This window comes from Prionailurus bengalensis, chromosome B1 (assembly GCF_016509475.1).
Source record: "Prionailurus bengalensis isolate Pbe53 chromosome B1, Fcat_Pben_1.1_paternal_pri, whole genome shotgun sequence".
Classification (NCBI taxonomy): Eukaryota; Metazoa; Chordata; class Mammalia; order Carnivora; family Felidae; genus Prionailurus; species Prionailurus bengalensis.
The window spans coordinates 76779294-76792746 of NC_057344.1; the positions used below are offsets into that span (position 1 = coordinate 76779294).

General features: G+C 35.7%; 1 protein-coding gene across 8 annotated transcripts in view; it reads left to right on the top strand.

The window, feature by feature from the left end:
- LRBA (LPS responsive beige-like anchor protein) overlaps positions 1-13453 on the top strand; it is a 786930-nt gene that overhangs the window by 122677 nt on the left and 650800 nt on the right. For all 8 annotated transcript variants that reach the window (XM_043567604.1, XM_043567611.1, XM_043567619.1 and 5 more), the window contains exons 10-14: positions 1818-2015; positions 2213-2346; positions 4935-5043; positions 5351-5503; positions 13224-13392. In XM_043567604.1, the coding sequence (XP_043423539.1) occupies positions 1818-2015; positions 2213-2346; positions 4935-5043; positions 5351-5503; positions 13224-13392 (763 nt within the window). The remainder of the gene's footprint in view (positions 1-1817; positions 2016-2212; positions 2347-4934; positions 5044-5350; positions 5504-13223; positions 13393-13453) is intronic.

Below are 13453 nucleotides of genomic sequence, written 5' to 3' on the forward strand. Positions count from 1 at the left end.
TGGATATGACACCAAAACAGGCAACAAAGATAAAAATAGACAAATGGGTCTTCCATCTCAAAATCTTTGGCATGTCAAAGCTTTTATGTATCAAGGAATTGAGTGAAAAAGCAAACTGTGAAATGAGAAAACATGTTACAAAACCATATAGTTGATAAAGAGTTAATATCCAGAATCTATAATGAAGTCCTACAACTGAACAACAAAAATCTCCAAATAACCCACTAAAAAAGTGGGCAAAAGACTTGCATAAACATTTCTCCAAAGAAGATACTCAAATTGCAAACAAACATGAAAAGATGGTTAACATTAGAAATCAGCAGAGAAATGCAGATCAGAACTACAGTAGATACCACCTCATACCACATTAGGATGGCTAGTATAAAAAACAAAACTGAAAATAGTAAGTATTGGCTAGGGTATGGAGAAATATGTACCCGTATGCACTGTTTAGTGCATATGTGGAATGCATATATGGGGATGTTTAGTGGAGATGTAGAATGCTGTAGGCTCTATGGAAAGCAGTATGGTGGTTCTTTAAGAATCAAGATTAGAATTACCCTATGATTGAGCTTTCTTACTTTTGTGTACCTATGCAGAGGAATTAAAAGCAGGATCTGAAAGAGATATTTTCATATTCAAGTTTATTGTAGCATCATTCACAATAGTCAAGAGGTTGAAGGAACCTAATTGTCCATGGACACATGAATAGATACAATGTAGTATATATGTACAGTGGAATACTATTTAGTTTTAAAAAGAAGGAAATTCTGATGCATGCTACCACGTAGTCAAGCTTGAGACATGATACTAAGTGAAATAAGAAAATAAAAAGTATGCAAACAAAAAGATTACACTTATATGAGTTACAAAAAAGTCACACTTACAGAATCAGAAAGTAGAATATGGTGGTTGCCAGGGAATGGGGAGTGGTAGAAATGAGATGTTAAATATATACTGAACTTCAGTTTTACATGATGTAAAAGTTCTAGAGATTTGTTATATAACAATATGCATATAGTTAATACTACTTACTGTACTGTACAGTTAAAAATGTTTAAGATGGTACATTTTATGTACTGTGTTAATAACCACAATGAAAGAAATCCAAAAAGGGGGCACCTGGGTGGCTCAGTTGGTTGAGTGTCTGACTCTTGTTTTGGGCACAGGTCATGATCTTAGGGTTGTGGGATTGAGCCCAGTGTCAGGCTCTGCATGGAACACAGAAACTGCTTGGGATTCCCCTTCTCTCTCTCCCTTTGTCCCTCTCTCCCACTCACGCTCTTCCTCTCTCTCTCTTAAAAAAAAATCCAAAAAGACGAAGTACAGTGAAAAAAATGATAAAATATGTGCCATAGGACACTACGTTTTATACTTTTTAAATGTAAGTTTAAAAAAAATTTTTTTTTTGACGTTTATTTATTTTTGAGAAGAAAGAGAGCATGAGCGGGGGAGGAGAGAGAAAGAGGGAGACACAGAATCTGAAACAGGCTCCTGGCTCTGAGCTGTCAGCACAGAGCCCGACACGGGGCTCGAACTCACGGACTGTGAGATCATGACCTGAGCCGAAGTCGGATGCTTAACCGACTGAGCCACCTGGGCGCCCCAAATGTAAGGTTTTAATACCGACTTGATTTTCATTGTATCTTTAAAATGAATACAGTCCACTAAAGAAGTAATGAAATAGGGCTCTTCTTACTTGATATTGTTAGGAAAATGATTAAAGATATATTCCTTAAATTTTTGTATCTGGTGATTTGTATCTAGATTTTCTTTTTGTGGTATACTGTTTTAACTGTTTTACTCTTTATTTTTAGGGTACATTTAAATTCAAAGCGGAAAGTGATCTGTTTCTTGCTGAGCATCACAAACTTCTTTTGTATGATGGCAAACTTTCTAGTGCCATTGCATTCACGTACAATCCACGTGCTACAGATGCCCAGCTCTGCCTTGAATCATCCCCTAAGGACAACCCTTCAATTTTTGTTCATTCACCGCATGCACTCATGCTCCAGGTACTAGCTATGACATTTTTTATTTTTTATTTTTTATATATAATCTTTTAAGAATATTTTTCATGGTAAATTTTAGTGAGGTATATTAGGTAGCTTCTATTAATAAATGTGATATAAGGTATTGTTCTTGTTATGCTTTTTTTATTGTTTGGGAAAGGAAATCATTGGAATCTTTACTGTGTTTTCTGTTTTACAAGGATGTGAAAGCAGTTTTAACACATTCCATTCAAAGTGCTATGCATTCAATTGGAGGAGTACAAGTGCTGTTTCCACTTTTTGCACAGTTGGATTATAGGCAATATTTATCTGATGAGGTTGACTTGACTATATGGTGAGTGCCATTATTTTGTTCTTGAAGTGGATGTGAGGATGACTTTTATTACTGTTGAGCTGCACAATATTTTTTCTGCCTTTTAAATTTGTTGGTAGGGTTAAAAGAATGTATGTAAAGAAATTTGTGAACTTTAAAGGTTACTACAGATTCCTGTCAGTAATAGTAGTATTAGGGGCATCTGGGTGGCTCATGATTGAGCATCCACCTCTTGGTTTTGGCTTAGGTCATGATATCAGGGTGGTGGTATCCAGCCCCATGTCGGGCTCTGTGCTGATCATGGAGCCTGCTTAAGATTCTTTCCCTCTGCCCCTTTGTGCCACTTGCAGTCTCTCTTTCTTTCAAAAAAAAAAAAAAAGTAGTAGTAATCTAAATTCTTTATCAGTAGGAAATATGGAAGGTGTAAAAAATATAATAAACTTCTCTTAGAATAAATTTAGAAATAATGATTTAGCAAAAATGAATACATTTTTGTCTATCATTCTAATTTAAAAAGTTATTTTATTTTTTTCAACGTTTTTTTTTTATTTTATTTTTGGGACAGAGAGAGACAGAGCATGAACGGGGGAGGGGCAGAGAGAGAGGGAGACACAGAATCGGAAACAGGCTCCAGGCTCCGAGCCATCAGCCCAGAGCCTGACGCGGGGCTCGAACTCACGGACCGCAAGATCGTGACCTGGCTGAAGTCGGACGCTTAACCTACTGCGCCACCCAGGCGCCCAAAAGTTATTTTAGATTATTACATGGCAGTGATTCATTATGGGGATTTAGCTTTTCATTTTAATTATTGCATATAACTAAATTAAAACTGAAATTTTTAATGATGTTATTTATTATTTACATTTGGTCTTTTTGAAAACACTAGATTGTATGTTGGACACATTCGTCTCTTACAGTATAGAGTCTAAAAAAGGCAAAGATTTAGGAGATAATATAAAACATTGGAGGGGTGTCTAAATGAATTTTTCATGGCTGTATATTCTAGTGAGACTAGTAATTATGTTTAATGTATTATTTGAGTAAATGAGTGTTTCATTATTCATTTTTAGAATTCCCTGATTTTGTGTAATTTGATATCAATTAATCAATGTATGTATTTCATGATGTAATAATTCTCTTGAGACGTTTAGGCAACAAAGTGACTTTTTTTTTTTAAATGAATGAGATATCAAATCAAGTATTTATTGTCTACATTAAAATAATTAAAGTTATCCTTGACATATTGCTACTTCATTAATTTTTCTATGTGTCCTGGTCTGAAACTTCTGTAACAGAGCTCAGTTATTTTTTCTTGGTTCTCCCTTTCTTTTTTAAAAATTTTTATCTTTATTGAAAATGAAGACTTAACAAAAATTTTTTTAATGTTTATTAGTTATTTTCGAGAGAGAGAGAGAGAGAGAGAGAGACAGAACACAAGTGAGGGAGGGTTAGAGAGAAAGGAAGACACAGAATCTGTGAAGCAGGCTCCAGGCTCCAAGCTGTCAGCACAGAGCCCAATGCGGGGCTCAAACTCACAAACCATGAGATCATGACATGAGCCAAAGTCGGACGCTTAACGGACTGAGTGAAGGCACCCCAAAATTGCTGACAGTTTTAAAAGCACTTGTGTCGAGGGAGGAGGTTGGCTTCTAGTTTGTTTGTGGGGGTATCTCAGAGGCTTTGAGAAAAGGAGGTAACAGGTGATCTTCATTCCATTCCATTTTGTGTATTTCTAAAAGTGAGGATAGGAGCATGGCCTTAGCCCCTATTCAGTTTTAAAAGTCTTCTCAACTGACTACAGAATTACGATTTTCCTTTTAGGATAATGTACAAAATTGTTGAATTAGTGTTTGAGGACTTCGGTTTGTAAATTCCAAATTTACTTTTTTTTTTTTTAATTTTTTTTTAATGTTTGTTTATTTTTGAGACAGAGAGAGACAGAGCATGAACGGGGGAGGGGCAGAGAGAGAGGGAGACACAGAATCCGAAGCAGGCTCCAGGCTCTGAGCCATCAGCCCAGAGCCCGATGCGGGGCTTGAACTCACGGACCGCGAGATCGTGACCTGAGCTGAAGTCGGACACTTAACCGACTGAGCCACCCAGGCGCCCCCCAAATTTACTTTTTTATCTTCTTCATTAACCAGGCTAGTCTGGAGCCCTAACACATTCTAAGTATTTCTTTCCTAGTGTATTTGCTCCATGTGTCTTTTGCCTCTGGCCTCTAACTCTCTAAAATTGAATATACTTGCTAATCTAAGTTATATCTATTCTTTAAGGCCTTAATATACTTATGTTAGCCATTTTATTACTTGTTTTTAGACATTGCTAATTTTTGTTCAGTTTATATATGTTTCTCATGTTGTTTGTAAGTAATTGACTTATTAGTAGGTTGATGATAAAGTACGTGAAATAAATAATTAAGTCCTAATCCTGCATTCAAATTCCAGTCCCCAAATAATGTTGGAGACAATTTTATAACTTCATTTTCCTTGAAATAGAGAACTTTTTATTAAGATAGATGAAAGCCTGCATCTATTTAATCCCCCTCCCCACCTTGTTTTTTTAAAAGAGTAAGTTTTTCAGACTGTTGCCTGTTGTTTTTGTTCCAGTTCAACTTTGCTGGCTTTTATCATGGAGTTGTTGAAGAACTCAATTGCTATGCAGGAGCAGATGCTTGCCTGCAAGGGCTTCTTGGTAATAGGATATAGTCTTGAAAAGGTAAAGTATGAGATGCATTATATATTTTGTTCTTAATTTTGAGGGCATGGATTTGGTCTCCTAAGTTGTTGAGCAATTCTTTCTGCAAGTGTGTCTCCTTGGTTACATAAAATTACCAAAATTAAAATAACCTTTTGTTGTTTTACCTTGCTTCCATTGCTTTTTTAGAGAAATGTGGCATCGAGTCTCATGGCATCTTTAACTTGTAGCAGTTTGTGGGCCAACTTTTTTCTGGTATTGAGAACCTTTAATGTACTTACTTTGCCTTGTATTGGTAGTGACCTTTGATCTATTTTTTTCTTTTCAGTCTTCCAAATCCCATGTCAACAGAGCAGTACTTGAACTTTGTCTTGCATTTTCAAAATATCTGAGTAATCTGCAGAATGGGATGCCCCTACTCAAACAATTGTGTGATCACATTCTTCTTAACCCAGCTATATGGATTCATACTCCAGCCAAGGTAATATATTGGTTTTGTTTTACTATCTTCACTAACTTTTTGTAGTTGAGAACAGTTACAATAATGAGGTTTTCTTTTATTCTTCTATATGTTGTCATATATGATTTTAGTAGATTGCAGTTTTTGACTAAGCTTTTTTTTTCTTTTTTAGATATATTTGCAAATAAGTGTCATCTTTTCTTTCTTTTGTAAAGCAGTGTCAGTTTTTTTTTTTTTGAAGTTTAAATTCCAACACATTTAAAATACGATGTTATATTAGTTTCAGGTATATTGTATAGTGATTGAATAATTCCATACATCACCCAGTGCTATCATAACAAATGCAGTCCTTAACCCCTACCACCTATTTCACACATCCCCTTACCCAGCTCCCTTTTGGTAACCATCAGTGTGTTCTCTATAGTTTAGGGTCTGTTTCTTGGTTTGTATTTATGTTTTTTTTTCCCCCTTTTACTCACTTATTTTGTTTAAATTTCACGTATGAGTGAAATCATATGGTATTTTTCTTTCTCTGACTGACTTATTTTACTTAGCATTATACTCTGTAGCTCCATTCATGTCCTTGCAAATGGCAAGATTTCATTCCTTTTTATGGCTGAATAATATTTGATTATATATGTATGTACCACATCTTCTTTATTCATTCATCGGTAGACACTTGGGCTGCTTACACATTTCGACTGTTGGAAGCAATGCTGCTATAAACATAGGGGTGCATATATTCCTTTACTTTTTAAAAAAATATTTATTTACTTAGTCTCTACACCCAATGTGGGACTAGAACTCATGATCCTGAGATGAAAAGTCACATGCTGCCAAGACTGAGCCAGCCAGGCACCCCATGGGGTGCGTATATCCCTTTGAATTAGTGTTTTTGTATTTTTTGGAAAAATTCTCAGTAGGTTGATTACTGGATCATAGGGAAGTTCCATTTTTAATTTTTTGAGGGACCTCCATAGTGTTTTCCACAGCGGCTGCACCATTTTGCATTCCCACTAAGCGTGCAAGAGTATTTCTTTTTCTCCACATCCTTGCTGACAGTTGGTTCTTGTTGTTGATTTTAGCCATTTTGACAGTTGTGAGGTGATAACTCATGTAGTTTTGATTTGCAATTCCCTGATGATGAGTGATGAGCGTCTGTTCATGTGTCTGTTGGCCATCTGGATGTCTTCTTTGAAGAAATGTCTGTTCGTGTCTTTTGCCCAATTTTAATTGGGTTGTTTATTTTTTTGGTGTGTTGAGTTGTGTAAGTTCTTTATATATTTTGGATACTAACCCTTTATTGGATAGGTCATTTGCAAACATCTTCTCTCATTCAGTAGGTTGCCTTTAGTTTTGTTGATCATTTCCTTTGCTATGCAGAAACTTTTTATTTTGATGTTGTCCCTATAGTGTAGTTTTGCTTTTATTTCCCTTGCCTCAGAAGACATAGGTAGAAAAATGTTGCTATGGCCAGTCTCGGAGAAATTACTGCCTGTGCTCTCTTCTAGGATTTTTAAGATTTCAGGTCTCACATTAAGTCTTTAATACATTCTGAGCTTATTTTTGTGAATGGTGTAAAAAAATGGTCCAGTTTCATTCTTTTGCATGCTGCTGTCCAGTTTTCCAAGCACCATTTGTTGAAGAGACTTTTTCCCATTGCATATTCTTACCAAGCAGTGCCAGTATTTTTAAAAAACAGCTATAATCTTTATTTTTTGTTAAATACAAATTATATTTGACTTTCATTTGCTAAATATAAATCAAAGCTGGAAAGTTCCAATGTAAATATAATATTTCCTATCAATTGTAGCTCTGTTCTATTGCAAATATGCATACATATCAATGCGTATATATGTATGTATACATATTTGTGAGTTTAATTCTTCAGAAATAGCTGAAATGTCACCATTTTTGAAGGCTTCTAATGTATACTGGTCTCATTTAATCATTTTTATTCACATGAATTTAAATTATTATATACAATTATATTTGTGTACAATAATTTATTTAGCACTATAACAACAAACCAATTACTTCTAAATGAATATAAATGAATTTGTAATAAAGTATATAAATAAACCTTTGCTAAATCCTAATGTTGTATTAAATTGTCTTAAGAATATTGATAGTGGTAGTGTTAAGCAGAACTTGAAACAAATTTTCATTAAATTGCATAATTGTATATGCCCTATCTGAAGTTTTTGTTAGACATTGTATTATTTTAAACCTGTTAATTTCCTCTCTCCCCTTCTCCCTTTTGATCCACTTGGAATGTTTATCATTGTTTAGTTTGGAATAACAGGTACTTATTTTAGTTGTTGGAAAAAAAATCAGACTTTTTTGCTTTTCTAGAGTCATAGTATCTTATTTTCAGTTGGTCTTTTCAAATGTTAAAGAGAAAAACAGCTGCTGACTGTGATTGCCATTTGGAAATAATCAAAGGAGGCAGCTGGAGGCTGTACCTTTTAATCTCTGGGTTCAAATTTGACCTCTTTCTCTTCTGTGACCTTCAATCTTATTTCTTTTCAAGATTGTTTCAGGTTACTTTTTAAACCTTTTACCGGACACTTTTTTTGTCCACTAAGCAGCATATTTGTAAGGCTTTGGATCTCTTTTGATGTGGTCAAAAAGCCTCTTATTAGATACTTAGTAATAGAGGAATATTAAAAAAAATTCATTATATCATTTTCTTAGGTTCCTGGTATTACTGCACTCTGTTTCTTACCTTTTCTTGGTTAATAATTTTCTTTAATTTCCTTTTTAGAAATTACAGTGGTTATGTTAATATTAAACTTTCCTTCTGTTTTAGTTGTTTGCTTTGTATATCCATAAGGGGTTAAATCTACCTTAATTTTATTATAAAGATAGTTCTAGCAAGGTTTGTTTTGTTTTCCAATGTTTGTTTGGTCTGAATGTTATACAATTAGAGGGAGGGTGGAAATTTTTAAGAAAAAGAATATGACATAATGCATACAAATGAGGTTTAGGGTTTTGCAGAGAACCTGTATAGATGAGTGAGCATAAAGTTTAAACTTCATTGGCTTCATGGTAATTTCACCTGCGGTTACCAAAGTTGAAGGCATATATGTATGAATCAACCTTTGCTTTTGAAAAGGGTGCTTAATGGAAGGTTACTTTCATTTGTTGGGTAACTTTTATCACTATGGATACTGTGGTGAACAAGACAGCTCTAATTCAGTGAACAAGACAGCTCTAATTCTTGCCCTCATAGAATGTAATGGGAAAGACTGATATTAACACATATAATTTATATGGTTACTAAATTACATAATAAGTAAATGAGGAGTGTTTATTCATTGTTAGCATATGAATAATCTTGAGGTCCCCATTCTTACTCATGTCAATGTGTTATTAAAGCCTTTTTCTTTTACTACAGTATTATTCTCAATAAACTGACTTTCTTCAGTTTTTCCTATTTTTATGACTTTTTTGCCAGAATTTTTATGTTTATAACTTTCATCAGATCATTTCTTAGCCCCCAAATGTGTAATAGCTTCCAGTTGTTTTCAGAATATAGTAGTCTCTTTTCTAGCATTAAGTCTTCATGTCAATACTCTTTTCTAAGCTTTCTAGCTTAAAAACTCAGTTATCCTTAGTGGGTAAAACATTATGCTAAAAACATTATACCTGAGCCGTGGTTCTCAGTCCTGGCTGATGATAGAACCTGTTGGGAGAGGTTTTATTTTTTTGTTTTGTTTTTTTTAAAAAATCAAAATCAGAATTCCATCCTACATTGTGTTTTTTAATTGGTCTGGGATAGGGCCCAGGCATCAGCATTTAAAAAAATATTTTTCAGGTATGCTAATGCACAATCAGGTTTGAAGAGCATTGTTCTAGATCTTGGGAAGCCTGTTGTATGATCTACCATTTTCCCTGTTTGAAATATCGTCTTTGGTTCTGTCTACCTATCTTAGTACTAACTTTCAAAGCCTACCTTAATACCTGTTTTATTAGTTAGGCTTTTTTGCTTATCTTATAATAATTTCTCTGGCCTCCAAATCGATAGTTTCTAATAAGTCTTTGCTACTTATTTTGTAATTAATTACACACTTCTGTTTCTTTCTTATTTTTTTTAAGGTTTTATTTTTAAGTGATCTCTATACCCAGTGCAGAGCTTGAACTTATAACTCTGAGACGAAGTGTGCTCTACCTACTGAATCATTCAGACACCCCTTTATAAATGTGTTAATTCCAGATGCTTTTTATTTATTTATTTTTTTAAATTTTTTTTTCAACGTTTATTTATTTTTGGGACAGAGAGAGACAGAGCATGAACGGGGGAGGGGCAGAGAGAGAGGGAGACACAGTATCGGAAACAGGCTCCAGGCTCTGAGCCATCAGCCCAGAGCCTGACGTGGGGCTCGAACTCACGGACTGCGAGATCGTGACCTGGCTGAAGTCGGACGCTTAACCGACTGCGCCACCCAGGCGCCCCTCCAGATGCTTTTTAAAATAATTTTCTTAAGTCATCTTTATATTTCAATAGGTTTGTTTTTCACTTAAATTTATGTCTATTTTTCATTTTCTCAACTAGATTTCATCTACTGAGGGACAGTGTGTATGACATTATATTTCCATAATACATCATTATGCATAGTTGGATGTAAATATTTTCTAAATGGTTTAAATAGCATCGTCAAGAATTTGAACCATGTGACAAAGTATTTTTTTTTCAATATGAAATTTATTGTCAAATTGGTTTCCATACAACACCCAGTGCTCATCCCAACAGGTGCCCTCCTCAATGCCCATCACCCACTTTCCCCTCCCTCCTACCCCCCTCCCCCCCCCCATCAACCCTCAGTTTATTCTCAGATTTTAAGAGTCTCTTTTGGTTTGCCTCCTTCTGTCTCTGTAACTTTTTTTTCCCTCCCCCCCCCCCCCCCCCCCACCATGGTCTTCTGTTAAGTTTCTCAGGATCCACATAAGAGTGAAAACATATGGTATCTGTCTTTCTCTGTATGACTTATTTCACTTATCATCCACATTGCTACAAAAGGCCATATTTCATTCTTTCTCATTGCCAAGTAGTATTCCATTGTATATATAAACCACAACTTCTTTTTTTTTTTTTCTGAAATTTATTGACAAATTGGTTTCCATACAACACCCAGTGCTCATCCCAAAAGGTGCCCCCTCAATACCCATCACCCACCCTCTCCTCCCTCCCACCCCCCATCAACGCTCAGTTTGTTCTCAGTTTTTAACAGTCTCTTATGCTTTGGCTCTCTCCCATTCTAACCTCTTTTTTTTTTTTTTCCTTCCGCTCCCCCATGGGTTCCTGTTAGGTTTCTCAGGATCCACATAAGAGTGAAACCATATGGTATCTGTCTTTCTCTGTATGGCTTATTTCACTTAGCATCACACTCTCCAGTTCCATCCACGTTGCTACGAAAGGCCATATTTCATTTTTTCTCATTGCCACGTAATATTCCATTGAAACCACAACTTCTTTATCCATTCATCAGCTGATGGACCTTTAGGCTCTTTCCATAATTTGGCTATTGTTGAAAGTGCTGCTATAAACATTGGGATACAAGTGCCCCTCTGCATCAGCACTCCTGTATCCGTTGGGTAAATTCCTAGGAGTGCTATTGCTGGGTCATAGGGTAGATCTATTTTTAATTTTTTGAGGAACCTCCACAGTGTTTTCCAGAGTGGTTGCACCAGTTTGCATTCCCACCAACAGTGCATGAGGGTTCCCGTTTCTTCACATCCTCTTCAGCATCTATAGTCTCTTGATTTGTTTATTTTAGCCACTCTGACCGGTGTTGTCTCAGTTTGGTTTTGATTTGCATTTCCCTGATGAGAGTGACGTTGAGCATCTTTTCATGTGCCTGTTGGCCATCTGGATGTCTTCTTTAGAGAAGTGTCTATTCATGTCTTCTGCCCATTTCTTCACTGGATTATTTGTTTTTTGGGTGTGGAGTTTGGTGAGTTCTTTATAGATTTTGGATACTAGCCCTTTGTCCAATATGTCTTTTGAAAATATCTTTTCCCATTCCATCAGTTGCCTTTTAGTTTTGTTGATTGTTTCCTTTGCAGTGCATAAGTTTTATCTTGATGAAGTCCCAGTAGTTCATTTTTGCTTTTAATACCCTTGCCTTTGGAGATGTGTCAAGTAAGAAATTGCTGCAGCTGATGGCTTATATTCAGGTCTTTCATCCATTTTGAGTTTTTTTTTTTGTGAATGGTGTAAGAAAATGTTGTGACAAAGTGTTAAATAGCCTCACTGAGAAGTAAACTGGGCCTGTCCATTTGAATGATACTAGCTGCATGAAAATAATATTATTTTTCTGCGAGTCATTGGAATATACCATATGTATAGTATTGTACGCTATAATCATTAGGCTTCAATTTTAGGTGGTTCAGACTCTGCCACTTTTTATCCTGTGTTTCTTTATATATTAAGAGCTTAGGAGTGCCTGGGTGGCTCAGTCGGTTGAGCATCTGACTCTTGATTTCAGCTCAGGTCATGATCCCAGGCTGCTTAAGATTCTCTTTCCCTCTTTCCCCTCTCCCCCACTTGGACACTCTCTCTTTTAAAATAATAATAAAAGCTTATATTTTGAAGTTAGTAAGTTTTTATATTTTTATTGAGATGATTTATTTGGAAATAAGACTAGTGGAACCCTTTTTATTATTTAAAAATTTTTTTGTTTTATTTTTTCTATTAGAGAGGGGGGTAGGGCAGAGAGATGGAGACAGAATCTGAAGCATGCTCCAGGCTCTGAGCTGTCTGCACAGAGCCTGAAGTGGGGCTCGAATTCACGAGCAGTGCAATCATGACCTGAGCTGAAGTTGGACGCTTAACCGACTGAGCCACCCAGGTGCCCCTTTAGAATCCTTTTTTTTTCAAATGTTTATTTATTTTTGAGAGAGAGAGAGAGAGAGAGAGAGAGAGAGAGAGAGAGAGAAAGAGCGTGAGCAGAGGAGGGGCAGAGAGAGGGGGACAGAATCTGAAGCAGGCTCCAGGCTCTGCGCTGGCAGCACAGAACCCGATGCGGGACTCGAACTCACAGACTGTGAGATGACCTGAGCCAAAAGTTGGATGCTTAACTGTGCCACCCAGGTTCCCCTTTAGAATCCTTTTCTAATTAGAGGATAAAACTGATAAACATGTTGAGAAATTATAATCTTAAGATTATATTTGTAGCAATGAGCTGTTATAACAGAAATCTGTTTTTCTAATAAATATTTCTTAAGGTAGGCTTTACATTTTCTATCCCTTTTGACTTCTGCCTTTCCCCCTTTCAGGTTATTGCTACTTTTTTATTTCTTCTTTGAGTTATTCTAGCTTCTAATTTTCTGCAAAACCAAGAAAATTTCCAGTTTTTTAAAACAACTGTGCATAGTATGAAGAGTAAACTTACTATACAAATAAGTTATATATGCTTATGAGTAAGTGCTAATTAATTAGGAGTTATTTTCATGGGATAGCTGTAAAAATTTGATATATTTTGGGATGATTACTTTATAATGCTACTATTTAAAGAAGCATTTACTTGGTTTAGTTTTATAAGGAACGTGTGTGTTTACGTGTGTATATGTATGCATGTGCCTGTGATTATTGTTACCTTTTAACATGGTAACTTGTTACCATCAAGATCAGCATCTTCATGGAAAAAGTATGGTCCACGCAACTAGCCTGAACATATACTGGAAATGGGTAAAATGCTGGGCTGCTTGATGTAAACTCTTCACTTTGATTCTCTAGGTTCAGTTGACACTCTATACTTACCTGTCCACGGAATTCATTGGTACAGTCAACATATATAATGCCATTCGGAGAGTTGGAACAGTGCTTCTCATCATGCATACACTGAAGTACTACTACTGGGCCGTGAATCCTCAGGATCGAAGTGGTATCACCCCAAAAGGATTAGGTATATTATCTCAGCCTACATATTTTGTCATAGATTGTTTTTCTTTGTTTTAACCAATAAT